This window comes from Arvicanthis niloticus, chromosome 22 (assembly GCF_011762505.2).
Source record: "Arvicanthis niloticus isolate mArvNil1 chromosome 22, mArvNil1.pat.X, whole genome shotgun sequence".
Lineage (NCBI taxonomy): Eukaryota > Metazoa > Chordata > Mammalia > Rodentia > Muridae > Arvicanthis > Arvicanthis niloticus.
In genome coordinates, this window is record NC_133429.1 from 12,315,848 (window position 1) to 12,343,636 (window position 27,789).

The 27,789-nt window shown below is 39.8% G+C and overlaps 1 protein-coding gene across 2 annotated transcripts in view; it reads right to left on the reverse strand.

Annotated features, from left to right (window-relative positions):
• Chpt1 (choline phosphotransferase 1) overlaps positions 1 to 27,584 on the reverse strand; it is a 30,905-nt gene extending 3,321 nt beyond the window's left edge. Inside the window, exons 1-8 of one of the 2 annotated variants that reach the window (XR_013106286.1) lie at positions 27,246 to 27,583; positions 13,762 to 13,909; positions 12,520 to 12,661; positions 10,502 to 10,586; positions 9,102 to 9,233; positions 4,348 to 4,506; positions 3,831 to 3,956; positions 2,096 to 2,299 (exon numbers count right to left, since the gene is read on the reverse strand). Coding sequence is in view for 1 of the 2 variants with exons in the window: in XM_076919908.1 (XP_076776023.1) it covers positions 2,189 to 2,299; positions 3,831 to 3,956; positions 4,348 to 4,506; positions 9,102 to 9,233; positions 10,502 to 10,586; positions 12,520 to 12,661; positions 13,762 to 13,909; positions 27,246 to 27,518 (1,176 nt within the window). In the remaining variant the exon portion in view is untranslated. Of the gene's footprint in view, positions 1 to 2,095; positions 2,300 to 3,830; positions 3,957 to 4,347; positions 4,507 to 9,101; positions 9,234 to 10,501; positions 10,587 to 12,519; positions 12,662 to 13,761; positions 13,910 to 27,245 lie in introns of both variants that reach the window. The other variant, XM_076919908.1, reaches the window with a different exon arrangement.
• Between the last annotated feature and the right edge of the window lie 205 nt (positions 27,585 to 27,789).

Here is a 27,789-nt window from a genome sequence, read left to right on the forward strand (position 1 = left end):
TAATAGTTGTTCTTTCCACTATTGTGTCAATAAAGATGATTTAAATTTACCTTTTGGTTTCAGTCTATCTCTTAACAGTTCCAAGGTACAAAGTTCCAAGTATAGATGGTTCTGGATTTTTTTGTTTCTAACCCTCTTTCCCAGATTACTCTCAAACTTTTAGGAATAAGAGATCTTTATACCTCAGCCTCCCAAATAGTAGGAACAAATGCTTACACTGTTCTCCTTTAAGGAAAAAAACCCTATAGAATCTGTTTTGTGTGTACATCTTTATATATTTACTAAATTAATAGATGCCAATTCTAAGAAAATAATCTATTGTATAGTTTACTAAAAGATCTTAAGCTTGTGTCTTAGAATAATAATTAAAATACTTGAAAAGATTTCTAAATATTGGTTTTAATACATAGATTTATATTTCATTTCTGCAAGTTCATCAAGATACCATCTAATTGCCTAGTCTATACTTAAATGACACATGCCCCTAGTAATAATTAAGAGTGTTATCACAAACATAGCTAAAGTTATTTATGGTTTAAGTACTTCATATTTATCTTCAAATATGAATTTCCTAGGTATCTTTTCCATTGTAATGTTCAGTAAATATACTGAAGCTTGATTTCACATTCATTTGTAAACTTGAACTGTTTTTAATTTTTAAAATAGGCATTTATACAGAGAAACTTATAAACAATTTCATACATGTTGAGTTGTTTCACCTTTTCTTTAAAGTCATTTGAGCTTTCTAGTTTTGCTGAAACTGCATTCAGTAAATCATTCAGAATAACAAAAAATACCCATTAGAAGGAAAACTATATTTTTGAATTTTGTTCTATAACCCATCTTTTTTTTTAAAGATTTAAAACAAGTCTATATAATACTCTTTCTATGGTCTAGGAAGAAATTACCCTTCTACCATTAGCTTTGACATTAAAAGGACAGTCCAATTATTTAATTCCTTTTTATTTGAGGTGGGCATTGCTAGCAGATCAAGTCAGGGTTTCACCCATGCTAAGCATTCACTCTTCCACTTAGCTATGTCTGCAACATGGAATATAGACCTTAAGTATCATTCGTACTTACTTAGATCTTTGAGAATTTTACCCAGGAGTTAGAGATGCAAAGTAAATACTTCAGAGTGTTTTCTCTGTAGTCACATATTTTTACCTTTTGAGAAACATACTTTTTCAAATCTCGTTTTCTTACTTGGAATACTTAAAATACATGTTTACAGTATTTGTCTGATTCTTTCATTATATGGTATATAGCCTATGAAAATTTTGTATGAAATTAGAAACAAGGTCTGGAGAGTGTTAATATAATTGTAGTATTTATAAAGAGAATCTTAAGTATTTTCAACTGAGAATAGAAACAATAATCAGTACCTAATGTACCTAGTGTTGAATACTTACACTTGTTTTTTTTCCCCTTTATACCTTTTTTCCCCCATTTTTCAAAGTTACCAACTTCTTTTCCTATCAATTATTTGAGCTACTTTTTTGTCTTCCTTTGGAGACTTAAGGTTCATTTTTTCTCCATGGAAATAAATTATTTACTTGGACTGTTTAAGGCACAAGTTACCCTCAAAGACTCATGTTATGCTGAATTAGTACAACAGATTCCCACAACCATTGTTTTAAGTTCTAGATAGTATACTAAAGTATGTCTATTAACTAGCATACCTCTTTTGACCAATAGTTAGTACATACAAATATCTCAGTATATCTCACTTGACTCAATTATAGTATCATTAGATACTTAGTATTATGAGCTCACTTTTAAGTTTTATCAATCAAATGTCACAAAATGGCTAGAAGTTCTTTTAAGTTCTGAATATTTGTGTAATCCTTCGGCAACCAAAACCCCAAGTCTGATAGGTATTTTGTAGACATAGTGCTATTTAGACTTATTGGGGTATAATTTCTTATTGCCTTTAGTATTTAATATTTTTGTTCTTATTTCTAATGCATACATTATATTGATAATGTCTGTGATAAAATAAGTCAATAACGGGATTCATTACTAATATAGACATAATGGAAGCTACAGATTTATGTTTTAGATTTAAATATAACCTTATAGATAGTATACTAGCCTCCTGCATAGGGGGATATCCTTCATACATAGGTTCCCCTAACTGCTTCTCCTCTTTTCCTTGGGCTACTAGTCAGTCAATATGCTTGTGAACCTGTTCAGGTGCTTGTTGACATGAAGTCTTGAAGATATTTAGATGAAGGTGTCTTGAAATTTGCAGGCACAAAGAACTAAAGTATATCATCATATCAAATGAAGAAATGACCTTTGGAAGCAAAACAGAAAATATAAAATGGGTTATGATTCATCTTTTCTAAAAATACAATTAATTTTCTATTAGCCCCAACTTCCATCTCAAATGACCTTAAAATTCCTAACTAAAAATACTTTACTTTAGAGGGTATACCTTTAATGTTCTTTGTTTGTTTGTTTGTTTTTGTTTTTTTCTTAAATAGGATCTGGGCTATAGAGTCCTGGTTGGCCTTTTGACTATGTAGCCGAGGCTGGCCTTTAACTCATGTCACTCCTCTTACCTCAGCTTCCCAAGTGCTGGAGTTACAAGTATGTGCTACAATGTACGAATATTCTGGGTATTTATAGAAATTGAAGCATAGAGGTAAAAAGACTACAGTACAAATGCTCAAAAGTAGAAGGACCTAAGTATTCTGACTCCACATTCTACCAGCTTTCTGCCATTGAATGAAGCCACAAATTTCCTTTCAGAAAGAGCTGTTCACATATTTTTATTCCTTTGACATTTAAAAAACTTAAAAGGCCTAGAAAAGAGGCTGTAGTTAAGGGAAGCATACATAAAATTCTGTTATATTAAAAAATTAAAGGGTAATATGTGAGATTAGAGTCAAATACCTTAAGAAAATAAAGCCTACAAAAATCTATTGATTGATGTTTCTACTGAGGTAGAAACAGAAGCTCACCAAGATGTTAGCATTCATTTCCTGAAGGAGCAACGGTAAGCTCCCACACCCAAGAGAATATGGGCAGTAAAAACTGGACTCATTGGATTAATTTTTTAAAGGACATGAGTTTGGAGGGTTGTTTGTTAGATGGGTGAGGATGAACCTGGGAAGAGTTAGGAGGAGTATTGATGAATATAATCAAAATACATCATATGTGTGCTTGAAATTCTCAAAAAAAGTTATTTTTTTTAAATCCTTACATCAAGTTTCCAAGATATCTTGAGTAATTTCCCATTTAGACTGTTTTACATCCACAAATTTGATGTTTAATTTAGGTTGTTTTGGAGCCATAAAAATAGATAGCAAATTAAAAGAAATTAGTTATCAAAAACTTTTCAGAATATTGCTTAAAAACATTCACTATTCACCAGAAAGAATTAAAAAATATCATTACTGGGAATAATAGAAGACTGGAATATCAATTAATAGTAGGCTATTAATTTACTTCAGGAAGTTTAATGTATAACCTATTGAAGAGTCATTAAATCCCAGTGCTTATAGAGCAGAGAACAGATTTTTAAAATACTCAAGTCTAGCAACAGGATGGTTAATGTAAATTAGCAAAAGATTTGCTACAGACTCTAAACATCCACATATATTACTAACAATTTGATAAAAGCTAGTGAGGGAAATGGAAATATATGAGCCATAGATATTTTATATATATATAAATATATATATATTATATATATATTATATATATATAAATTATATATATATTTTATATATATATATAAATATATATAAATATATATATATATGTGTGTGTGTGTGTGTGTGTGTGTATATATATATATGTAAAAGTGAAAAAGTACTTACCATTGCTATCCATAGAACAACATATTCATCTATAAAATTATTAAAGTATTGGTCTAAAAATAAAAGACCTGGACCAATAAAGACAGTGTCTTGAAGATACAGTTCACTTTTCGTCATGTGAGCTATCTATAAAAAAGCAAATAAAATAATTTCACTATTAAGTTTTAAATATTTTTGCTCTAATTTTTAGGACAAGACATTAAATTTGCTATTAAGACAATTCCATTTCATTGCATATTTGATAAAGGAATAGTTAATATAAATCTTATTCATGAAAGGATAGCTATTAAAAGTTCTAATCTTTAAGTACCTTGATATCAAAAAGTTACAATTGACTATTATGGAAAAAGAAATTAAATACACTATTAACTCACAGTTTTACCTGGAGCACAAATAGCTATTTGTTATGCTGCTGACACCATAAAGAAAAACGAACATTTTATAAGAAATTGTTCCCAGATTTGTGGTTGAATACTATATTTATATATCATGAATCTTTTATAAAAGAATTTCTTACCACCAATTTTTGTGCAATTTTAGCAAAGACACATCCAAACATTAAAGTATAAAGGCAAGGGTGTTTTTCAAACACATTTGTTGCAGACTTTTTATAGATCATTATTGCCAGTATAATAATTAGTCCTATGTGGAGTCCAGGTGACAAGACACTGGTACCCTGAAAGATTAAAAAAAAAAAATTACCACTTGTCATCAAAAGATAATATAAAGTATGACTGATAGTAAATGTATAAGACCTGTGAATACAGAAAAATGATATATGACATACCATAATGTTTCACACACATAGACAAACAAACATTGAAAAGCCCCAGTAAATTACCAGAATGTGTTTTCACTTTCATTTCTTCAGTATTTAAATCTTATTTTTTAGTAAAGGCAAGGCCACGATTTTTTGAAATATATTCTTTGTGAAGCAGAGGAGGCATTCAACTCTGGGGACAAACCATAATCACACAAGGACATGGTCATGATTGTGAGAGTTTGGAAGAGGGCCAATATAATGATGGACCAGACCCAAGGGATTAATCACTAAAGCAATCTGTCAAATAGAAACTTCTTTCTAACAAGGTGTAAATGATTTGGAAGGTCAAGAATTTTAAACTGTTTCAAGCCTTGGCAGCTAGAAGTAACTCTAGTGTGTACCCTTTTATGGTAACAGTCAAACCCAGACTTGGATACAGGGGTGCCACTGCTGCATCCCAAGCAGCTCTTTGAAAGTTGCTGTAATACAGTATCAAAGATCTGGATTATAAAACTTTAAGAAAATTTAGGTATTTTATACTCTCTAAACTGCCATTTTTACACAGAGCTGCGGATACATTGAATGTTAACTCTTCATATAAAATGCATTTTTCTCAAGTGTTCTTTGTGTGATAGTAGCTTCTGGTCTAGTGGGTTATTATAAGGGCTGGGAATCTACAATTATTTTTGGGTATGAAGCACCAACACCAGCAATGAGACACTGGGTGGCTACAGGAAGCAAGGTCTCTGTCAACAAGATACTCTTATGGAGGAGAGGAAGAGAGGGCTTCAATCAAAAGGGACCATTTCTGCAGAATTATCCACTGACCAGTGATCCTTTGCTTTGCTACAGATAGCAAGATTTATACAGTCTTAGAAAGTTTAACAAAACCTGCTCTCTAGGAGAGCAGGCAGGAGAAAATATTGCAAACATTTTTTTTTTAAGACGGGGTCTCATGTGGCCCAAATTGGCCTCAAATTCGTTGTCACTCATCCTTGATCCTCCTGCCATCACCTATCAAATGCTGGTATTATAAGCATGTGCCACCAAGCCTGGCTTTGAATATCTATTTTGTACAAACAACTAGAGAATAAAGAATAAAACTAGTATATGGCTAAATTCAAACTTTCGCAGAATCCTTGGGTTATACAAAAAATGATATGGCACAACAAAATCTGATTCAATGTTATATATTACATGCTCTACAATGAACAAAACTGACAATTAGATTTTCTATATCAACTTTTAGTAAGTCAAAGGCTATTAATAATTATGACTGTCAATAAATTTTTGTAAAAGTATTATCCTGTTGGCTATAAAATACAAGAATCATTGATTAGGAAGGCTCAATTTAACCCTGGTTTCTTTCTACATATAAACTTAATATACTCTAGGTCATTAATCTTCAGTATAAATCAACTCTTATCCTAAGTAAAATGTTGAAATCTCCTTAACACCGAGACTTACTGACTCTATAACCACCAATGTGTTTATTAAAAACAACCAAATTCTTTTAAGTTTATATGTTTTAAGTTAGAATTAACCATAAATTACAGCTAGGACTACACAAAGAGACCCTGTCTCAAAAACAGTTTTAAACCTTGTTCTAAGTAATAATATTAGGCAATGTTACTTTGTATTATGCTCTTTTACTCAATTTGAAAGATCTCCACTACTCCCAGTGTTTGGGAGGTCAGGCACAGGAATGTGAGGCCAGCTTGAGCTATATAATGAGATCCTAGTTAGTTTGTTTTCTAATTGAAAACCCATCACTGTCAGTTAGAAATGACTGCCTAGCTTGAGTTTCACTTAATTCGTATTTCAAACATTTAATAATTATTTCTTGGTAAAATATCCTCTATATCGATATTGAATCTTATTAAATCTAATTTTTTACTGGAACTTATTATGTTCCTGTTACTGCTCTACTTTATTCCCCATGGTCAAGCAAGTCCCTAAAGCACAGTATTATACTAAGGTCAGCAGGAAAAACACCTTAAAACCAGTTTTTACAAGTCGATGTGAACCTGTATATCTAAAGGAATTTTATCATTTGGTGTTTGATAATTTGCTTTTGAATTCTAAATAATACCTTAAAATTTTGAGACTTTATTAATTATGGAAGACTTTTGAAACTGTCTTAAGAGCCAGTTTACAAGTTACTTGGGAAGATGAGATTCTTATAACTAAAAATACTGTATCTTCTGTTTATTACTCTTGGTAATTAAATCTTATTCTAGCTGTGTGTATTAAGTTTGAGGCTGGCCTGGTCTACACAGCAAGCTTCAGGGCTCTCAGATCTACTGAGACCCTGTCTCTCCCAAACAAGCAAGCAAACCAAGAAACAAACTAGCATCATTTGAATAAGTACATTTTTAGAGTCTTATGGTCGACTATCTTGAAGATAAGAGACTCTAAAAATGTAGATATCAAGGTGTCAGAAATTGTCTCTTTTTTACTTAAAAGTCCTGACTTTTAAAAACAAATATGAATAAATCCACAAATTATGATAGTATAAGCAAAGTAGAAAGAACACAAAGATGGGCATATATATACTCCAGAAATAAGGTTAAAATTTGAATTCCAAATCATCAGACTCATTCCTTAAGGCATATGTTAGTAAATTTTCAATAAAATTTGTAAGTAATAAATTACTCCATCTATGAAACTTTTGACCTTTGGAATCAATCCAAAACTAATGAGCAAGCAGTTACTATGTACAATTATAAAACACTAAAAGAAAGAACAATGTGTTAAGTCTAAACTATTTTTTAAACTGTTTCTTGCAATCTTTTTTTTTTTTAAGATTTTTTTTTATCAAATTGTAATTTTTACTTTTTCACACGGGTTATAAACCCAAAAAGGCAGGATGTGGGGAAGGGGATGACACAGCAGCGTAGGTGTTCAGGGGGAGTACAGATATTTTCCAGAACAGGGTATCAGCTGGGTGAAGGTTCAGGGGACAGGTCACTATGACTCTGCCTATAATTCACTTGTCCTTATCTAAGTTGGTACTATCCACCAAGGCTACCTATCTACAAGGTCTATGACTACTCAGGCTGGTAAATTTCCACCTAAGTTACCTATTTACAATAGCTTATAGCCATCTATTTCAGTGTTTTTCCACAGAGACCCGATACTTTGTGTTAGCAGGCATGTATGACAGGCCTATTGCTGATTTTAGGCCTATGGCTGATTTTAGGCCCTCAGTGTATAAGCAGGGCTGCCCCTGACATCTCCTCCCTTCTCCAAGTATAGAAGGGCTGTGGTGATTCTAATCTTGTGAAAGCAGGGATAGAGGCCTGACCGCCAGTAATTAAAGGGGACCTTGTAATGGCTCCAGTCCTCCCGTCGTTGTCCAGTGAGGCATGAGGGCCATACCCGTCCCGATGTCTTTTTCCTGGAGAGGGGATACTTTTGACATCAACCCCTATGCAGACAGGCTTGTCCCTCAGGGAACCCAGAAACATATTTTTAACTTTTATTTATATTCCCTTGCATTATTAGGCCTCGCAGCCTAAGCAAAAATTCAGATCGTCAGTCAGAGGGGTTCTGGGTGGCCCCTCTCTGCTTGTTCCAGGGGCGGAAGTTCCCTCTTTTAGGTTGGGTGGAAATGGGTTTTGGGAACACCCTGGATAGAGTAAACAACCTCATCTTGAGTCTTGTGGTCCTCCATAGCTAACTTATGATAATGTATCTGAATAGGTTTTGCTACCAAATTATCTATTTGTTGTTTCACAAAGTTAGTCAGCCTATTTAAGGCCCAGGGACCCCCCAACCCCCCAAAAAAGCAAAACTAACCCAATTAATGGTCCCAAGATGGAAGGAAGTAGGGTTGACAATCATGGAGAGGTTGAAAACCAATTCTTGTACCAGCTCTCATCTTTCTCTTTTCTCTCTCTGTCTTTTTTTCAAGCCCTTCTCTGACCTTTTTCATGCTCTCTTTAACCACCCCTATCTCATCTATGTAGAGGCAACATTCTTCTTTAAGGGCTGTACACAGTCTTTTCTATTGTAAAAGAGTAAAGTCCAATAAAGTCCTTTGCAATTTTTGGAGATTACTTCAGACAGCGAAATGAGGGATTTCTTCAGATTAGTGATGTCAATCTCTAGCTGTTTGATATCCTTGTCAATGGCCCATTGAAGGTCTGAGTAGTATAAGTCCAGAGGACAGCATCAGGATTAAAACTTCGAACAGCAGACACCACGGGTGATTCATTTTTACCTGAGATACTGCCCGGGTTAGAGCTCCTGGGAGCCCCACTTCCTCTGGGTTTTGTGAGGTTGGGTGCAGGGCTGCAGCCTGGGATCTGCTCTGTGCTCAGGCCCAGACCAGAAGCCAAGTCTAAACTTTTTAAAATGCTTTTGTGTTACACACCTAAAACAAACTCTTCAAGATAATTGCTTGCTTTCTCCATTCTTGAGTTTTAGGGCATTTGACTATCTTTTTATATAGTGAAAATTCATTACGTATTACTACTGAAAGGTGACAAAAGTAAATGTCTTACTGCAATAGTAGATCCATTCTTGCCAACACCACCATGAAGGATCACATGGAAATAATTTGAACAGGAAAATATTAATCCACCTATAACTCCAAGAACCGGGAAGATCTTCAGTTTTATTTCTATGATAGGTATCTTTGGGGGTAGAGGAAACAACAAACCATTAATAGAACAGAATTTCTCTTCCTGTTATAGGAAGAAACATGACATGATTGTATTCCATGGGCTACTCTTTTCCACAACACCAAACCTGAGCTTCTGCAATTCAAACAGGAAGTTTTTTGAGACTGCTTTACTAACTGAAAAATGAATCCACCAAATCAGTTCAGTGGGTTTATAGGGTTATAATCAAATAGTTAATTTCACAAGCCTTTATCTGACTTAAACATGAAAAAGCATAGTTCAGTGGAACTTAGTAGTTTCTAAAAGGCAGACAGCATGGTCTGCAATACACATGTGATAAATACCACATGTGTGCATGCAAAAAGACTGTGTAGTCAAGACCCAGGAGTAAACCTCTAGCAATATATGTATTTACCTGTTGGTCAACTGTTGTTCAAGACAACTTCCAAAGGCAGCAAAGGATTTAAAAACAGTAATAATGAATTGCTGGATGCTATTATACTTTGAAAAGAGACTTTGAGAAATGATGCCCAAACTTATGGAAACTAGAGGATAACACTAAATGTAGAAAATCATTAGTATCATAATGTGAGATTTTTCCATGTTATTGCCGAAAACCCTAAATGACACAAGTTTAAGATTCAATTGCAAATTGAAGACACATGCACCTGACTTAATGACTAGAACTGCCAACTGCTTCTTGGGCCACATTCAGCAGCCAGTGGATTCAGGTCAGTGGTAGAACATTCTTGATTCTATTGTTCATATGGGAAGGAGTGAGAATGTCTTAGGGAACATAGGTCTGATTGAAAGTAACCGAAAAGCCTGTTTCTGACCTTACGAGTATGAAAAATAACTGAGAATCTGAAATAGGTAAGTGCCACAGGGAAATTTTTCATTGTTTTAAAGTAAGGTTTGATTTCTAAAATACTGTGTATCTATGTCTTGATGCATATGCACTGAGGCAGAGGATATTTAAGGACAAATTTCAAATATATTTTACTAATTCTATTAAAATATTTATAACTTCAACATATTTTTTCTCTTATGTATTAGGAAAATAGGAAGATTTTGTTCTATGAAATAAAACATTCATTAAGAAGTAACTGTCATATAAAGCTAGCATATAGAATATTAATATTATTAAATGAAAGAAAAGGCTCATAAAAGAGAGTGAATATTAAATATAACTCCAAGGATTTCTAAAGACAGGCAACAATCTAGTAACTTCCTGTGCACATAAAAAACATTTAAATGTAAATTTGCATATTTAGATTTACCGTATAGTCCCACATTGTTGCTCCTCCAAATGTTGACAACACAAAGACGATCACTAAGGCTACCTGGATCTCAGTTACATCTACCCTACAGAGGAAGAACAAAGAGCAGTGAGTGTTTGTAAACAAAGTTCTAGAACACAAACGTGAGTTATCACATACTCTATGACACAGATTCGAATAAACCACACAGACCTGGTTGGTTTTTAATCTTTATGCCTTTATACCCCTCACTGAATTCTGTATGAGCTGACTATGCTGGGTAGAAAAGAATATTTGTTCTCACAGGTAAAGATCAGTATAGGCAGAGAAAAATTACTGTATAACATGTACAGATTGCAAGAAATTACAGAAACTACAGAAACAAGACATTTCTTTTGAAGTTTTTTTTTATTCACTTATATCCCAATCATAGCTCCCTCCCTCCTCTCTTTCCAGTCCCACCCTTACAAATCTCCAGCCCCTATTGGCCTCTTCCATTATCCCTAGAGGAGATACCAAGATACCTTGGTGTACCGCCCAGACATTTATTTTCTACTTGATATATTTGTGTGGTTTAAATTTTTCAAAAGAATTATGTGTTGTTCTTTTAAAAAAAAATCACAAAACACTCATAATAATACATAAGTAATCATATGCCTTAAGGTAAATTGTATATTATTGTTGTTGATTATTAATGTTGGTATGTATGGTATGGAGTGCAGGTTCACGTGGAGGTCACAGGATAATCTTAGGTGTTGGGCTTCACTTTGTGTTTTGCTTTAAGCTAGTCTCTTTGTCATTTGCTGCTACACATACCAGGCTGGCCAACCTGCAAATTTCTGTGGATTCTCCTGTCTTCACCTCCCATCTTGTCATGGAAATACCATGATTATAGATATCTGCTGCTGCACCTGGCTTTATGTGGGACCTGGGGATTTGAACTCAGGCCCTGTGACTTTACAGCAAGCACTTTACTCACTGAGTCACTCCCCCAGTCCTAAGGCAAATAATTATTCTTTTTTCTTCTTCTTCCTCTTCTTATTACTATTGTTGTTATTATTCCTTCTCTTCCTTTTTTCCCTCCTCCTCCTCTTCTTCTTGGTAATCAGTGTTCACTTTGTTATTACATTTTAATACACTTATTTAGTGTGTGTGTGTGTGTGTGTGTATTTATGTACACTTGTATATGTGTGCCACAGAGATCAGAAAACAACCTGAGCAAGTTGGCTCTGTCTACCATATATGCCCCAGGAGTCAAACCCAGGTCATCAGGCTTGGCAGCAAGCACCTTCACCCTCTAAGCCATACCATAGAGTATTCTCATGTTAGTTCACCTGTCTCCCACAGCTGAGTCTTTGGATCATTTGTTGTTGGTGACTATTGTCAAGGGGGTCCCTCTTTAGGGTATATGATGATTTGACCAAAAAAAAAATCATTTTTAGCTAGGCATGGTGGCACATGCCTTTAATCCCAGCACTTAGCAGAGGCAACTGGATCTCTATGAGTGTGAGGCCAACCTTGTGTACACAGTGAATTCCAGGCCAGTCTGGGCTATATATATATATACTCTTATCTAAAGTTTGTTGGTTTTTTTTTATTTAAAATTCTTCAACAACAATAAAAATATCCTTAGATTCAGCATCACATTATTTTATGAGCCCAATAGTGTTTAGGTATTGTATATCCTTTTTTTTTTTTTTTAATGTTTGGTACAATAAATAAAATAAAAATTATTTTATTTTCTTCTATCCCAACTATCCTTATTTGAACTAGTAAGTCAAAGAAGATTGGAAGAAAAAATATTGTCAAATAATATAACTATAGAGGTTAGAAGAAAATACTATTGTCAAATAATGTAGCTCTGACGTGAAGGATACCAGCAGAGCTGTAGGTGTGGCATTCGTGGCTGTTCTGATAAATAATAAGAACTTTAATTCTCAAATACAGCCTTATCTTCATAATATGAGCAAATGACATTACAGATTATAAAAATGAATTTGGTTGCATCCTAAAATGTAGAACTTAAAAACCATTCTTACCTTCCAAATCTCAATACTCCTGAGACGTAAGTCTGCCAATGAGCACAGTAAAACATGAACATCCCAACAAAGGAGCAGAAGAACAGCCAGTCAGGATGTGTTCCTAGGCGGACAGCAATTGAAGCGCCAATGGCCATAAATACTGAAAAATCAAGTTTAGGAAGAATTAAGAAATAAAACCAAGTATTAACCTGTTTAGAAATATAGTTTTAAGGGACATAATCCTGGCATTAAAATATAATACAGTTTTTTTAAAAAATGGTGAAATTTTTTTATACAATGTAAAACTCAACTTTTATTTGTTCGTTTATACAGATTTACATATGGGAGACAGAGGACTGCTTAAGAAAAAGACAATAGTTCAAAACTAGCATGGACGACTTAGTGAGACTCTGGGTCAAAGGAAAAAGTCAAAGGATCTGGTAGACCTCAGTGGTAGGCCCGTTACCCAGCAGGCAGGGAGCTCCAGTTTCAACTGAGTCTCAAAACAAACAGTAAAAATGCACTCAACCATAGGGGTGGGTCAGGCTGCTTGGTGGGTCAGGCTGCTTGAGTGAGGAAGGTGTGTTTCTGAGATCTGGATAGTTCATTTTAGAGGCAGACTTTGATGGAGGGGACAATTGTTCCTGAGTTAAAGAGCTCAAGGAGGGGACTCCAGGAATGGACTATGGTTTTCATCTTTCCTGTCTTTATTTGTACTTTTCAGGATGTGGCATGGCATCAGATTCATGACAGAAACAGGCAGTTTTGCAAGACTACTGATATAGAGATAGAATTATGCTTAAGCAAAGGGTAGTGAGGGGTCATCTTGGTCTTAGCCAGGTTTAGTGTGTAGCTCTGGGGTTGTAGCCACTGAGGATAGCCTGAGATTGCCTTAACACTACGCCTAGACAGCCCAGCTCACTGCCCATCAAGAAAGTTTGTCTTTTTAACCTTAAGTTGAAGAGGGACAAAGATCCACTCTCTATAACTACTTCTGGTTGACACTGCTCTATTGCCCCTGCATACTAAGAAAGAGAAGGATCTTAGCTGTCTGACCCAAGGGGAGTTGGAGGCACTGCATGCAGGAGCGAGCTGGAAAGCTTGCAAGATCATTTTAGCACAAAAGGAATTTTTGAACATGCTTTAAAAATCTGCTGGGCAAAACTGCTCCCAAATATCTCTGCAAAACACCAACAACTCAAACAGCTCAGATTTGTCTTTGAAAAGCCAGAGAAGAGAAGCAAAACTTCATTAATTTACCTGTGGAAAGAGAGTCACAACCATGATCAAACAATTCCCCTAAAGGAGAGCAAGAGTTTGTCCTTCTGGCTTGTTTTCCATCAATGGCATCCAATGACTGGTAGATAAAGAGTCCCAGGGCACATAAAAGGTATGTCCAGTATGGTGCCTACAAAGAGATACGATCGACAAGAATAAGTGGCAAGCTAGCTTCTGTATGAAAACATAACGTTGAGTGCTGAGCAGCTTCAGACTCTGCTCTGATTCCAAGTCCACAGCTTCTCTAAGATTCCTGTACTTATCAACGGCACTTGTACGACATTTTTCAGGACGTCTTTGCTGTTAAGACCTTCAAAGGAAAACAGCAGACCTGCCTGTGTCTGCTTACGACTGAAATCCAAGACTGCATTTACTCTCCCACCTATGTAAGGCAAGGAACCTGAGATCCGATTTGAAATAAGGAAAAATGCAAACCCTTGGCTGCTCCAGCTGACTGTCGTTTCCAGGCCACAACACAGGTACGGGGACACAGACAGAGCCCATCATCTGTATTGAGAAGGGCAGAATTGAGAAAATGGAGGAAGTCAGAATCTGTGCAGCAGAGAAGTCGGGAGGAAGCTGTGTTGAGGGGAGCTTGGGTTGTAAAAGGCAGCTTCCGAGTCTCTGGCTAAGAACTGAGCTGTGCCTTAACAAGACAAGACTGTTATCCAGAGCCAGGGAAAGAAGTCCCAGGAAGTGAAGGTAAACCATTCTCACATCTCACACAGAGCTGGGAAAAGTCATGTTCCCATCAGGCATGGCAGAAAGCTTGCAATGTGTGGGACACAGAATAGTTCTTAGAAGTGGACTAGCCTAGAGCCATCAAAATTAGTCCTGGACCAGGGACTTTCTAGATATCGCTAACAAAACCTAAAAGACAGACTTTAAAACAGTAATTCTCAACCTGTGGTTAAGACCCTCTCAGGAATCAAAAGACCCTTTCACAGGGGTCACCTAGGACCTTTGGAAAACACAGATATTTACATTTTGATTCATAACAGTAGCAAAATTATAGTTAAGGGGTAGCAATGAAAATAACTATGGCTGGGGGTCACCACAGTACAAGGAACTGTACTAAAAAGGGTCGCAGCATTAGGAAGGGCGTGGACAATATGAGGAACTGTACTAAAGGGTTGCAGCGTTAGGAAGGGCGTGGACCACTGGTTTAGAGGATCCAATTCATTCTCTACAACTTAACTGCAACCAATATAGAACACACCTGAGGGAGAGAAATCCCAAATCCAAATCCACAAGGCACCGGATCAAAAATTAGCAGTCACACAAAGCAGCAGAATGGGACCCAGAGGAGTAAAATCAATCAATCTTCAATGATATTCAAGAACGCAAGAAATGATAGGAACAGCAGACCAGATACTAAGAAAGCGATTACAAATGTGCTCCATATTTTTAAGAAGGTAGAGAAAAATTACAAAAGGGAAAGTGGAAGAAAAGACTTACATAGAAACTCTGGAAGTGAAGAGTGTAGAATCTGCTCTGTAAATCACCTTGGGTGTGATTATTTTACATTAGACACTATGAAAGGAAAGATCAGTGAACTGGCAGGCAGACCCAATGAACACTATGTCAAACTGCACAGGCAGGAGACGAAAAGTACCCAGACTTGCCCAGAATTGCCCCTGGGGGAACAGAAAAGCACATACATTGGTGTGCTTCAGAAAGAAGAGGGATAGGCAAGTCATAAACATGACAGGAGACAATGAATGAAACATTTCTGCACCTTATGAAACTTATAAACCTACATATATGAGATGCTCAACAAAGTCCAGGCAGAATAAATAGTTTTAAAACCAACCAAGTCAGCACTCAAGATGCTAAGACAGGAGGGTCATGAATTCAAGATTCATAGCAAGCTCTGGGTTAGCCTGGGAGATACTGCAAGATTCCATTTCATTCCCCTATGTGGCCCATGCAAATGCATGCATGCACCCACACTCCACCAAGACAAACAAAAATAATAATAGTAGCAGTAGTAATAGGAAGAGAAGGAGGAAGAAGAGGAGAGACAAAAATAACACTGTTACAAAAGCATTTTAAAAGCCAAAGAAAAAGACACATTACATGCATTCCATAGAGTGGCACATAGACACATGACAGAAGAGACCTGTGATTATGGCGTGCTCATCATTCTTCAGATAAATGAAAGGCAGGGTTTATGTTGGCCAGTGGTTTTGGAGGTTTTGGTCCACAGTTGCTTGGTTCCACTGTTTCTGGTCTTGGGGGTGGGGATGGGGGAGCACCGCCAGCAAGGACCTCAGGGTAAACCAAAGAGTCAGCCTTTTATCCAGTAGGAGGCAGATAAAGAAGTGTTCAGGGACACACCCACTGGCTACTTCTTCCAGTCAGGTCCACTGTGCAACCCTCCCTCAGAAATGAGTCATCAATGGGTTAATGCTTTATGAAGTGAGGTCTCTCAAAGGCCCACCAGCTGGCAACCAAGCTGTCTTGAGCCCTTAGGGAAATTTTAAAATTCAAGTCACACGCAGGCAGCCTAGAACTGTACACTCAGAAGAAAAGAAGAAAAGAAGAAAAGAAGAAAGAAGAAAGAAGGAAGAAAAGAAAGAAGAAAGAAGAAAGAAGAAAAGAAGAAGAAGGAGGAGGAGGAGGAGGAGGAGGAGGAGGAGGAGGAGGAGAAGGAGGAGGACGACGAGGAGGAAGAGGAGGAAGAGGCGGCAAAATTGTTAAAGAACTAGGATCTTAAAGTTTGATGTGCATTTGATTTCCTGGCTCTGCCATGTAATGACCATGTGACCTTGGTTGGGCAAGTCATTTAACCTCTTATTTTTTGTTTTTGAGACAAAGTCTTTGTATCCAGGATAGCTTTGAACTCATAGTAACCATCCTGTCTCTGCCTTCCAAGTGCTAGGACTGAGGGTGTGTAACCCTAAGATAATTTTGTTTTACCATGTTAGGCCGGATTGCCTCACCTGTAACGGGTGAGTAACACCGGCTTTATCTGATGAAAGAACTGTTATCACTATTTGCACATAACCTGGCACATAGGAAGAGCGTAATAGAGTTATCTACTATCATTGTTTTCCTATTTTTTTGTGGCAAATATATATTTCAAATATCAACCTGTGCATGGTTTACGGTGATTCTACAAATACCCAAATCAGCCCAAACACCTATTCCTCAATCTTCCTACTAGTAAACAGAACTTTGCTTTGGATAAACTATATAAAAAAAAAATCATAATTTGTTCCTGTTCGATGCTGACATCGCTGACTATCTTGCTTTGACATTTTTAAGGGTTGTTTTCAAGACTGGGTCTCTCTACATTCCTGACTGGCCCGGGTACTCACAGGCTGACCTTGATTGTGCTGTTTAGAGAATTATTTATTTAAAAGGATTCTAAGTCACTTTCACTTAAAAGAAAAGCAGTGGACGACGGAAGTATTCTTAAATACGAGCAGCAACTCGTGTCAAGTGATAGACGCCAACACTGAGCTGTCACATGTACTGTGAGACAGCTGGGGCGGGGGAACAACTGAGAAACCATCCCAAATGCATAAAAATGAGGAACAAAAACCCCTCCTGAATTTAAAAAGATCTTGGGAGGTTTACAAAGACCGGCTCTGTTCATCAGGACCCTCTCGCCCGTGGCTGGTGGTGTGCGTTAAAACATCTAAAAGGTGAGGCAATGCCATTTTTCTTGTTACCCTCTATTTTCTTTAATTATTTGCTCCCTCTGTCCCCATAACAGGCTTCTGGCAATTCTATGGAAGGATCCAGCACCAAAAAGGCCCTGTGTACAAGTGGGAAATTTGACCACATTTAGTCACTAGATGGTGATTCTGAAATATGTCAGTACTCTCCGGACTTCCACAGCAATAGACACTAATGATTTTATGGGCGCACGAATGAATGAGGCCGCTGCCTGGCCTTACTCTTTACTGGCACAGTAGAGAGAAAGGGAGTTGTGGAGAGGGGCGTGGCGGCAGGGCAGGGGGAGGGGAGGTGGTGGGCGGGGGGGGGGGGGGGGTGGGCAGGGGGAGAGGAAGTGGTAGTTCCCTACTACACCACACTTCCATTCCTTGGGGTTTCCATCTCTAATCAAAGCTCCTCAGACCAGGACTGTAAATGTCTCCCTGCCTCTTTCCTTCTTTCTGTCTCTTGCACACACACACACACACACAGACACACACACATACACAGACACACACACAATTTCATTTTCTGGTCTGAACTAATCAGCATGAATAGGCTGAGCGATAGTGGGGCCTGTCTTTCAGCCACACAACTACACTCCCTACCTCCACCTCCAACACCGTGATTAACAGAGCATGCATTCAATACTCACTGTGAAATCACAAACAGTGTGGGAGTAAAGGGGGAGTTAAAGTCCACCACTGGAGGACTTGGGGCAAGTCCTTCATGCCCTCAAGGTTCCTCTGGACACCTCTCTCCAACCCTCCGTCAGTCAATCTTCTGAACAAAATGGAATGACCAGGGCTCTACCCAGAGTTTCAGCCCAGCCCTATCTTGAATACCCCACTTCGCTCTCCGGCTCCAACCCACCCAACAAAGTCCAGGGCCTGGGTTGTTCATGGCTTGACAATTACTCCCTTCCTAAGCGTTCTCCTTACATCCAGCAAAGCCCGTGTTCCCTCCTTCGAGAATCCACCTCTTTCTTCACCTGTGCTTCACCTAGAAAGAAATTAAAGGACACGCCATACTGGTCACTGCACTCTACTCTAAAGCACACCTTCTACAGAGGTTTGCTTTCCAGTTGGAGTATGGTTCATGTTCATAGGATTATTGGTACTTCGAACACAAACATTTAAGAAACTACTAAGGAGGGTTATCTGTGACTTTGTAACCATACTCTGTCTTCAGGGGGGCAGTTTCCTTAGTTGTATGCGACTTACCCCAGCCAAGTCGGCCGCAGTAAGCTACAACTGCGGGCACAGCTCTAGAATCTTCTCTAATCAATGAAGACTGAATGTAGTCAAGGGAAAGAATATGTAAGTCACTCCACTTACTGTTTCTTTAAATATGGCACATGTGTCTGGATGTCTGTGAAAGCCACAGGCATCTAATCTGGAGCTGAAGTTCCCGGTGGTTTTGAGCTACCTGACCTGGGTGCTGAGAATCGAACTTGAGTCCCCTGGAAGTGAAATGCATGCTCTTCATTGCTGAACCACCTCTCCAGCCCGTCAATGGACATTTTAAAATGTGTAATGTAAATGAATGGAAACAAATGGCAAAAGGCTCTCCGCCTCAAACCTTCCCTTATATCCTTAAAATCACATATCAGATGTTCTCAGTGGTAACGTGGCAGGCAAAACCGCATTACTGTAATGACTTACTCATAAAGAGCTGGGTATTCAATCATGATGATCTCTACTTGGTTGCTCCTAAAATGGTATTTTTTTTTCTTCTTCCACCTATAAGCAATGGTTTAGCAATAATGATTACTTTCATAAGATAAATGATAATCTGAAAAAGTTATGTGGTGCTTTTAACCTAATATTTTAAGAGGTCTACTGCCACTCTTCTCATTTGTAATAGCTTTTAATTTGCAGAAAATCAGTTTATTTTTTTAATTTTATTTATTGGAAGGAGCTCACAAAGAAAGGTAATAATCTTCAGCACTTGGGAGGCAGAGGCAGGTGGATTTCTGAGTTCGAGGCCAGCCTGGTCTACAGAGTGAGTTCCAGGATAGCCAGGACTACACAGAGAAACCCTGTCTCGAAAAAAAAAAAAACAAAAAAAAAAGAAAGAAAGAAAGGTAATAATCAGCCAGTGTAGACCAACAGGTATCTTAATATTCAATGTATCTAGGAGAAAATAGAGAAAAGAAAACCTTTTTCTTACAGAGAAAGCCAGAGGGTAGTAAATCAGCTGTCTGTTACCTGAGTTTCGTGGAGTAAGAAACCTCACAAATACCCAATACTAGTACGTTAAAAATCCTGAAGAAAAGTGTACTCAATCTGCTTGATCAGAAAACAAACAAACAAACAAACAAAAACAACTTAAAGAAGACATGTCTTGGCCTCCAGCCGTACTTAACAATGAGTATTAACTAGTAGCTTCATGTGCCACTTAGGTTCTGGAAAAGCACGAGAGAGAAGACCAGACTATTGAACTATAAGCACTCTGTGTCTGTGTCACCTTTCTGTGTCCGAGGCAGGCACTTTAAATCCCATACATGGTGCGTACAAAGCAGAAGACAACAAAGTGAGAAAAACCAAGAGTGTCACATACACAGGCTTAGGCTGAAGGAATGGACTCCTCTGTGGAATGTCAGCTAGGAAGAAAAGGACTTCCCAACGGCTCAGATGCCTTGACTTAGTAAGGGCATACCATCTCTCATCGATATACAGGAAGGGCTATGAGAGAGAGAGGAGAGGGTTGTCGTGCCTGTAAGGCCTTCCATAGCAGGCAACACTGGGCCTCCCAGGACGAGGTTCTTTAAAGGCCTGCCTCTGGAGAAACAAGAAGACAAAAGAAGGAACTGAAGTAGACAAGGGATTTCCTGGGTTGTAGAATAACTGGATGATTGCTGTCACTGGCTGTGCATGGTCTCAAGCAGGTTCAGAGTACAGCAGTGGACCCTCAAACAGGAGGCCCCAGAAGCTTCCACGCTGTAAGGTAAGATATGTCAGAGAGTAAAGTGCAGAGAAATAAGACTCCAGGAGACCAAGAAGGCAGTGTTCTTTCCTAAACAGACACCTTTATCATAAAGCTAAATCTGTATTACAAAAAAAATCCCACTTATCATAATTCAAGTCATGGGGAGGGAAGTTAAGCACCGAGAGATATGAGGGAGAGTGTGTGTAACTGGCTGTGTCAAAATTAACTGTGAGCAGAGATCAATTACTAAATCCTGGGCATCTTTAAGTGTCTGCAGAATAGGAAGGAGACAGGACAGATGCTAAGCAACACTTACACATCTGCTTACTGGACAAACTTCACTTATGATTTAGACTTGCAAGCACTGGACTTTCTGGACAACAGTCTTTGCATCATCCTCTGAATCAAACTGCTAGAGATCACACTGACAGCAAGACATGTTTCCACTCTGGATTCTGTAACATGACTTCCGGGCGTTGGGTTTGTGACATCTGCTATACATGACCCACGAGGTAAATATCTAGATGAAGAAACCCAAGTGATATTCTAATTAATCCACCCAGGAACAGTTTTCAGTAATCGCTTTGAAGGAGAGAACCCCCTCCCAGGCTTTCTTCTGGATTCTATGTGCACCCAGACCCTCACTGTGCCACTTAGGGGTGAAGACAAAAAAAAAAAAAAAATCACTTAACTTCCCAGAGATTCAGTTTCCAAACATGAGAAAAAGAAAAGAAACAATCCTTGTCTCCTGAGAATTAAGCGGATTATTAGACGAGAAGCCCATCTGGAAGTACCTAGAACAAGAAAGGAGTGTTGTTGGTGCTAATTGCTGTTGTTCTATTACTGGCTCTTCCAGATAACATTAGGAGACTCACGGGGATCTTTTTCTCTGAACAGTTAGGAACTTACTTCATGTAGTTTGAAAAAATAGCTAATACAGCATATCTAAGATTTTATACATATAAACTTGAGAATGAGTCTATGTTTTTGAGTCTGATGGTTAAAGTTGACCTAGTGAAAAAAACAGCGACACTCTCGATTCAGGATCTCCTTTTCAAATGAACAGGAAGTGTCACAAGTTGGAGACTTCTGGGATAAGGTTTGCCATATATATATGATTTGCCCTGAGGGAAACCGGTTGTCTTGTCGGAGTGTCAGAAGCCTCTGTAAGGATTGCAGGTACACTTTGCACCCATTTTGTCTGCTCTCTCTAGAGCTGTCAGCAGGTCACAGTGACCATGTCACAGCTTGGGTGTCATGTTGTCTCTAAATTTGCTATACCAAACAACTCAGCCCACTGCTTTTCCATTTAGTTTCACTCAAAGTTTTAGAAGATTGGCAGATGTAGTCAGATGGTTTACCCAAGAGTTCCATGATCAGTCCTAAAAGAATCTTTTCCCCCTCTGAAACCTCATGAGCCAAGCCTATACTGTGTCCCTCTTGGTCTTACCCACCCCCACCAGAACAGCCCGATACACCGTTTGTATCATTCTGGGTCTTCTCTAGCCCACAACTGCAAACTCTTCCACATCCCTCCCATAAAAGTTCAAAAGTCTGTGAGCCATATGATCAAGCTCATTAAGGAATGGACCCACTCCTTGGTACTGATGTTCCACAGTTGTTAATTTTCTTGTTGTTGTAGAATGTCTGACAAAGAACCAGAGGAAAAGGATTTATTCTTGGCTTGAGGTTTAGGTAGTGACACGATCCACTGTGGTGGGAAGGCATGGTAGGAGGGTTATGAGAACACTGGCTACACTGCCCCACAGCCAGGAAGCAGGGCGACACATGCTGGTGTTCACTTTGCTTCCCTTTTCTATCCAGTCGCCCACGAAACACTGCTTACCCACATTCAAGAGTCTCCACTCTTCAGTTAAGCTCTCTGGAAACATTCTCAGACACACTCCAAAGACCCCCAAAGGTCCTAAATCCTATTGACAAGTTAGATTAACCAATCATGCTAGCACAGGCAATACCCCAAAAGTCTTCTGAAATGGAAACTTAGGAAACACTAGCACTGTACGTTCTCTGGTTTCTGAATTTTTATTAAAAAAAAAAGAAAAGAAAAGAAAAAAAAAAAGATCTCTTTGCTTTAAATAGCCATGGGTGAACTGACACAAATGCAAAGGGGATTCTCAGAGCCACTATTATGTCAGCTGGTAAGAGTTTAATAGCATCCATATTTCAGGTGACGTTCTCATGAAAATGGAAACCACATTTCTGAATGTTAAGAAAGAAGGAAATGAGAAGAGACAGGCTGTGTGTGTGAAGGATGTGGTGCTGCTCACAGTGGCTTTACATCCTGCCCAGTGAGCCTCGGGTTTTTCAAGACAACTTGTAGTGTCTCCAGTAGACTGCTATATCGGCTCAGGAAGACAGACCAATTAGAAATAACTAAATGCCTCACTCTGCAGCTTCTCTCACGTATACTATGTGCCTGTGACATGTTAAAACACTTTGCTGTGGGTTGGAGAGACAGCTCAGTTGGTATCAGTTGCCGGAGTTATGAGGTTCAGTCCTCTGTACCCACATAAAGAGAGTTGTTTATAATCCCTGTGCTGGGTAGGCAGAGATAGAAAACCTCTGGGACTTTCTTGCCAGCCAGCTTAGGCTAACTGAGTCCCCAAACCCAGTAAGAGATCATGTCTCAAAAAACAAGATGGGGTGGGGGTGGGGGGGTCCTAAGAAATAACACTGGAGATTGACTTCTGATCTATGGACACATGTACATATGCATGTGTAAACACACACACACACACACACACACACACACACACACACTATTTATTGGGAGCTTGTGACAAACGGCACTTCCTTGTTCCCAAGGCAATTTTCCTCCAGGGTAGGTGAGTGGTCAGGAAGGAGAACATCCTTGGCCAAACAGAACAGCCCCAGGGACTGGTTTCCCCCTGGACTTCTGGCCTCAGCTCAGTTTACACACTAGCAATGAGTTTCGCACACTCATTTCTATGAAATACAGCAGCTAGGAGCATGGGCAAAGACACTCATACACTACTCAGCCAGGCACTCCAGGACCAAGGAGATCTCAGCAGCCCTTTGAAAGGCGGCCTTTCTTTTTCTCTTTGTTTTGAAGAGTCCTGTATTACTTCCCCAATCTTTGGGACTTCTGGAGTTCATGTTGAAATGCTAAGGGGAGCTGAGAAGAAGAAGGAGAAAGAGGAAGAAGAGGAAGAGGAGGAGGAGGCAACTCCCACCCCAAATCTACTATTGGCATATCAAGTGCATTAGACACCCAATAAATGCTCTGTTCTCTAACTCAATAAAATGAGAGAGGTCAGCGACTATGCCCCGCCAGGTCCAATGAAACACGAGCAGAATTCATAATTCTTCCTATATATCACAATGGCACGTGCTATCAGTACTTCATGCAGACTTCTATGGGAGAAGCAGCATATTCCTTAGAAATGAGGTAGAGTGCAGTCACAAAGGAAAGACGTCTCCTGACAAGGTTTCTTGTAGGCACATCTGAAAGATGTAAGGAGACCAGGAGGCACCTCAGCTGCAGAATGTATGGAAACCTCTGCTTCCGGTTGGCAGACCGCAACATTAAATCCTGGGGCCGTAGTTCGCTTCTACGTAGTTCGGGGCTGTAGTCTCTTCCCTATATTTGGAACTTTCTTCACCTTCTAGCAGAATGGATATTTTCTTTTAGTGGATATTTCTTACTAAAATATTTCTTTAAGTAAGAAATGGATATTTCTTACTAAAAGAAAATGGATATTTTCTTTTAGTAAGAGAGGCCACTCCATTACAAGACTCCTGCCTCACCAAACGATGCTTGACAAAGTACTGAGCTGGTTATAAATAAATGAAAAATAATAAATAAATGGTGATTAAAAGGAAATACAGATCCCAAAGATTTAAACTTAGTTTAAATAAATATGAATGTGACTATATAGTGCCCTCCAAAGAGTCACTAAAATGCACAGATTAAGAAGGTAGGGAGAAAACACCAAAGCAAGTAGGTAAAAGAGAATTATGCCACAGTTTATATTAGCCCTTCCCCTCCCCACAACAAAGGCAAGGAAATATTTTGTAGTTGAGAATGCTACTGGAGCTGGGACTCCCCAACCCTCTTTGCCCTTTTGCACCTCCATAAAACTTTGGATAACAAGAAGCCCCCACCTATATGTTAACTTCTAGCTCTTTCTTCAGATTTCCAGAACCCAGATGGCTTTACACTGCTCTTCCTTAGTAACTACTGGAAGGAGAAGGTGCAAGTTGGTCACAGTGCTCTGAAGCGCACACAGACCCTGGCTGGCCAGGACTGCTAACCCTGGCCTCACTGCCCCCTTCTCTCCATGGAGACACCCCTAGCAAGGAAAACAGAGCTTCCAGGAACCAGCTCTTCCAGCTCCTTCAGAGCTGGCTTTTCTATGAACCTGATTCCTTTCTAACAATGCTTAGTCTCCTAAACACTGGTACCTCAGTGGCTAGGAGCAAAGATATTTGATTCTGGTAACCCTAGAAGCCTGGAACTAGAACTAGCTTTGAATCACCAAGTTATCAGACATACACTTTTAATAAGTGCATTAAATAGGCTATGGGACCTTTTGATATCCTAAGAATCTATGATTCTCCTTCAGCAAGAGATAGCCAAGGACTGGAGTCCAAAGGATCATATACTCAAAAGCGGTAAATCCTTCATCAAGGTGTGTGTGGGGGTGGGGAGGGGTGTCTAACCATTTACTAACATTTGTTTATGCTCAGACCAAACAGGTAAATATTTAATTGAGGAACAGCTAGAAGTGAGTGAGAGCTGAAGAAGCCATCTCTCAAGATTACACTGTGCTGTTTTGCTCATACACCCAATTAGCAAACACTATGCAAGACACTGTGTCACCAGTTAAAATCTGGTACAGCTGTCCTGTTCAGTAAGACTACACCATTCTACTGGACAACCACAGAGGCCTGCAGCAGCAGAAACACAGCTTTCTGGTTTGGAATCCTAGTCCTCCTACTTCAAAGCTCTCTAATCCTGGAAGATAATTTCTCTTCCCTTTCCAGAGTCTATGAAATGGGGATAGTAACTATCTTCTTCATGAGACAAAGAGACCGAGATAACAAAACAGCTCCGAACAGTGTCTGATAGCCAGTAAACAGCCTGTGGCTGTTAGTTACCACACTCTCAGGATTGTGGGAGTCTGGGAGTGGTTGATTTGAATTAAAAGACAGAAGTTCATGGGGTAGTAGTGTTAGGGGAAACAGCTGGAACTGGACATTGAGAGACAGGTAGGTAAATGCATAATCGAGGGAGGAAAGGATGAGAGGAAGAATCCCTGTCACAGCAAGCTGTTCACCTTGTGTACAGGGAAGATCCCTAAGCAGAAAGGATGGTCTGCAAAGAACTTTGGAGCACCGTTACAGACACTTAATATAAACCACAGCTTTTCTGATCCACTTCTCTTTGCTCCCAATCCTGTTCTAGAAGTAAGTGCATAGCTACTGTGTTCCAGGTCAGCCTGGTCAACTAAGGGTGCCCAATCTCAAAATTAAAAATACAATTTAAAAGCTGCTGGAGCTAATCTAAGCTCCATGGCAGAGCTTTCTTGGCTATCATGTTGAAGGCCCTGGTTCAGTCTCTAATCTTTCAGTGTGTGAAAGAGCACTCTGATTCCTCAAGCCTGAAATTCAAAAACTTCCAAGCTAGGTCAAAGTCTCTTAGCCTTTGTGGACTTCGGTTTCCTCTTATGAAATATGCCACTTCAGGCTGGCAAGAAGGAATTCCAAGATGGCAGGAAGGCCACCCTAGGAAGGGAAAACTCACCAACCTCCTCAGGTTGATAAGAGTAAAACCCTCAACAAATGTGAGCACCCTTCACATACATACCTGCATCATATAAAGTACCAAAGTTTTCATACGTGCCACAGATTCAACAAAATGTATCCTTCACAGCTGGATTAACCTGGATCTGAATTTTATCGAGCCATGCCATTTATTAAAGCAAAGTAGCCAGAAACTATTCTTAGAACTGCACTAAGCCCTTAAAAAAGAAGTGTTTGCACAGATGCAGAGCATCAACTATTTCTACTGTATTCCTGTTATCCAGCCTCGACTCTCGCGTTTGTGCATGTGCACGATCTATATTTACATATAATTATAGAGGGAGCGTAAAGAAATAATGTCATGGAATCTCCAGAGCAATGTTATCCTGTGTAGTGAAGGAACCACTTCTGACCACCATTGTCCAAGGCCCATGTTACTTAATATTCTTACTTTAGACATAGGATAGATATAATTACAACTAATACAATGTGTTGGCTTTTATAATCTCTAAGTCTAGATAACTGTAAGGACTGTCACCTACACCCTGCTTGTTTTTCGCGAAAAGGTCAATGAAGCAACGAGGAAGTTACCGTCCAGAAATAACTTATCTTTGATCAGTGCTACCAGTAATTTCAGGATCACTAGGCACCACCTTTGAGAAACAGAATTATAAAGTGCTAAAGGGTATCTTGGCCTTACTCAACCCATCCACGAGTCCCGCCTGCATGGCGATGTGGGTGTTTAATCCCCAGTGTGCAAAATACGGTCTGGTGGTCCCATGGCCCCAGGGATGAAATGGGCAGACAGGGCTGGGGCAGTGACCTTGACAAGCCCCTCCAGGGAAGCTCAGAATGGTCACAGGATTGGGGTAGTGATGTGACAGTCTCCAGGAGCCCCCGGGGAGGCTGAAAATGAACACTGCCAGGTGACAGCGGTCTGGTCGCGTCCGCACCTCCCTCCAAGACCTAGAGGATGCTCCTCTACACAGGGTCTCCCCGCTCCACCGACGCCTATAGTGACGCCGGCTCCTAAGGAGGCCCAAGGGCTCCAGGGAACAGTACCGGCGGGCGGCCAGCCCTACCTCCTCCGTGACCGTAGGGCAGTAGAAGATGAGCACTAGTGTGGTGACCAGGTTGATGGCGAGGCCGATGAGGGTGATGGTGTTGGGGGCCATCCAGAGCGGGATCCATTGGAGCAGCCAGGTCCAGTAAAGCTGCAGCGGCGGCTCGAACAGCGATTCTCCCACCGCGCTGTAGCGGTGCTCCTCCAGCCGCCGCAGCTGCGCGGCGCTGAGCGGCTCGCCTAGCGCCTTCACCCAGCGCGGCGCCGGCCTGGCCCCGGCGCCCGCCGCCATGGCCGCCTGCGGGGCCCGCCGCGACCCAGCGCAGCCCGCGGCCCGCGCGGGGGGGCGGAGAGAGCGGAGCGAGGGCACAGCGCCCGGGCCAGCTCCGCCGGTGGGACTCACTTTGCAGCGGGCAGCGGGGGCGGGGCCGGGCCACGGGGGGCGGGGCCTCAGCGAGCTCGCGGGCCGTAGCGAGGCTGGGGGCGGGACCGGGGCGGGGCTTCAGTGAGCTTGGCTCCAGGCGCCCCGGAGGGGTCACGCAGCCTGAGCTGGTCGAGGGCAG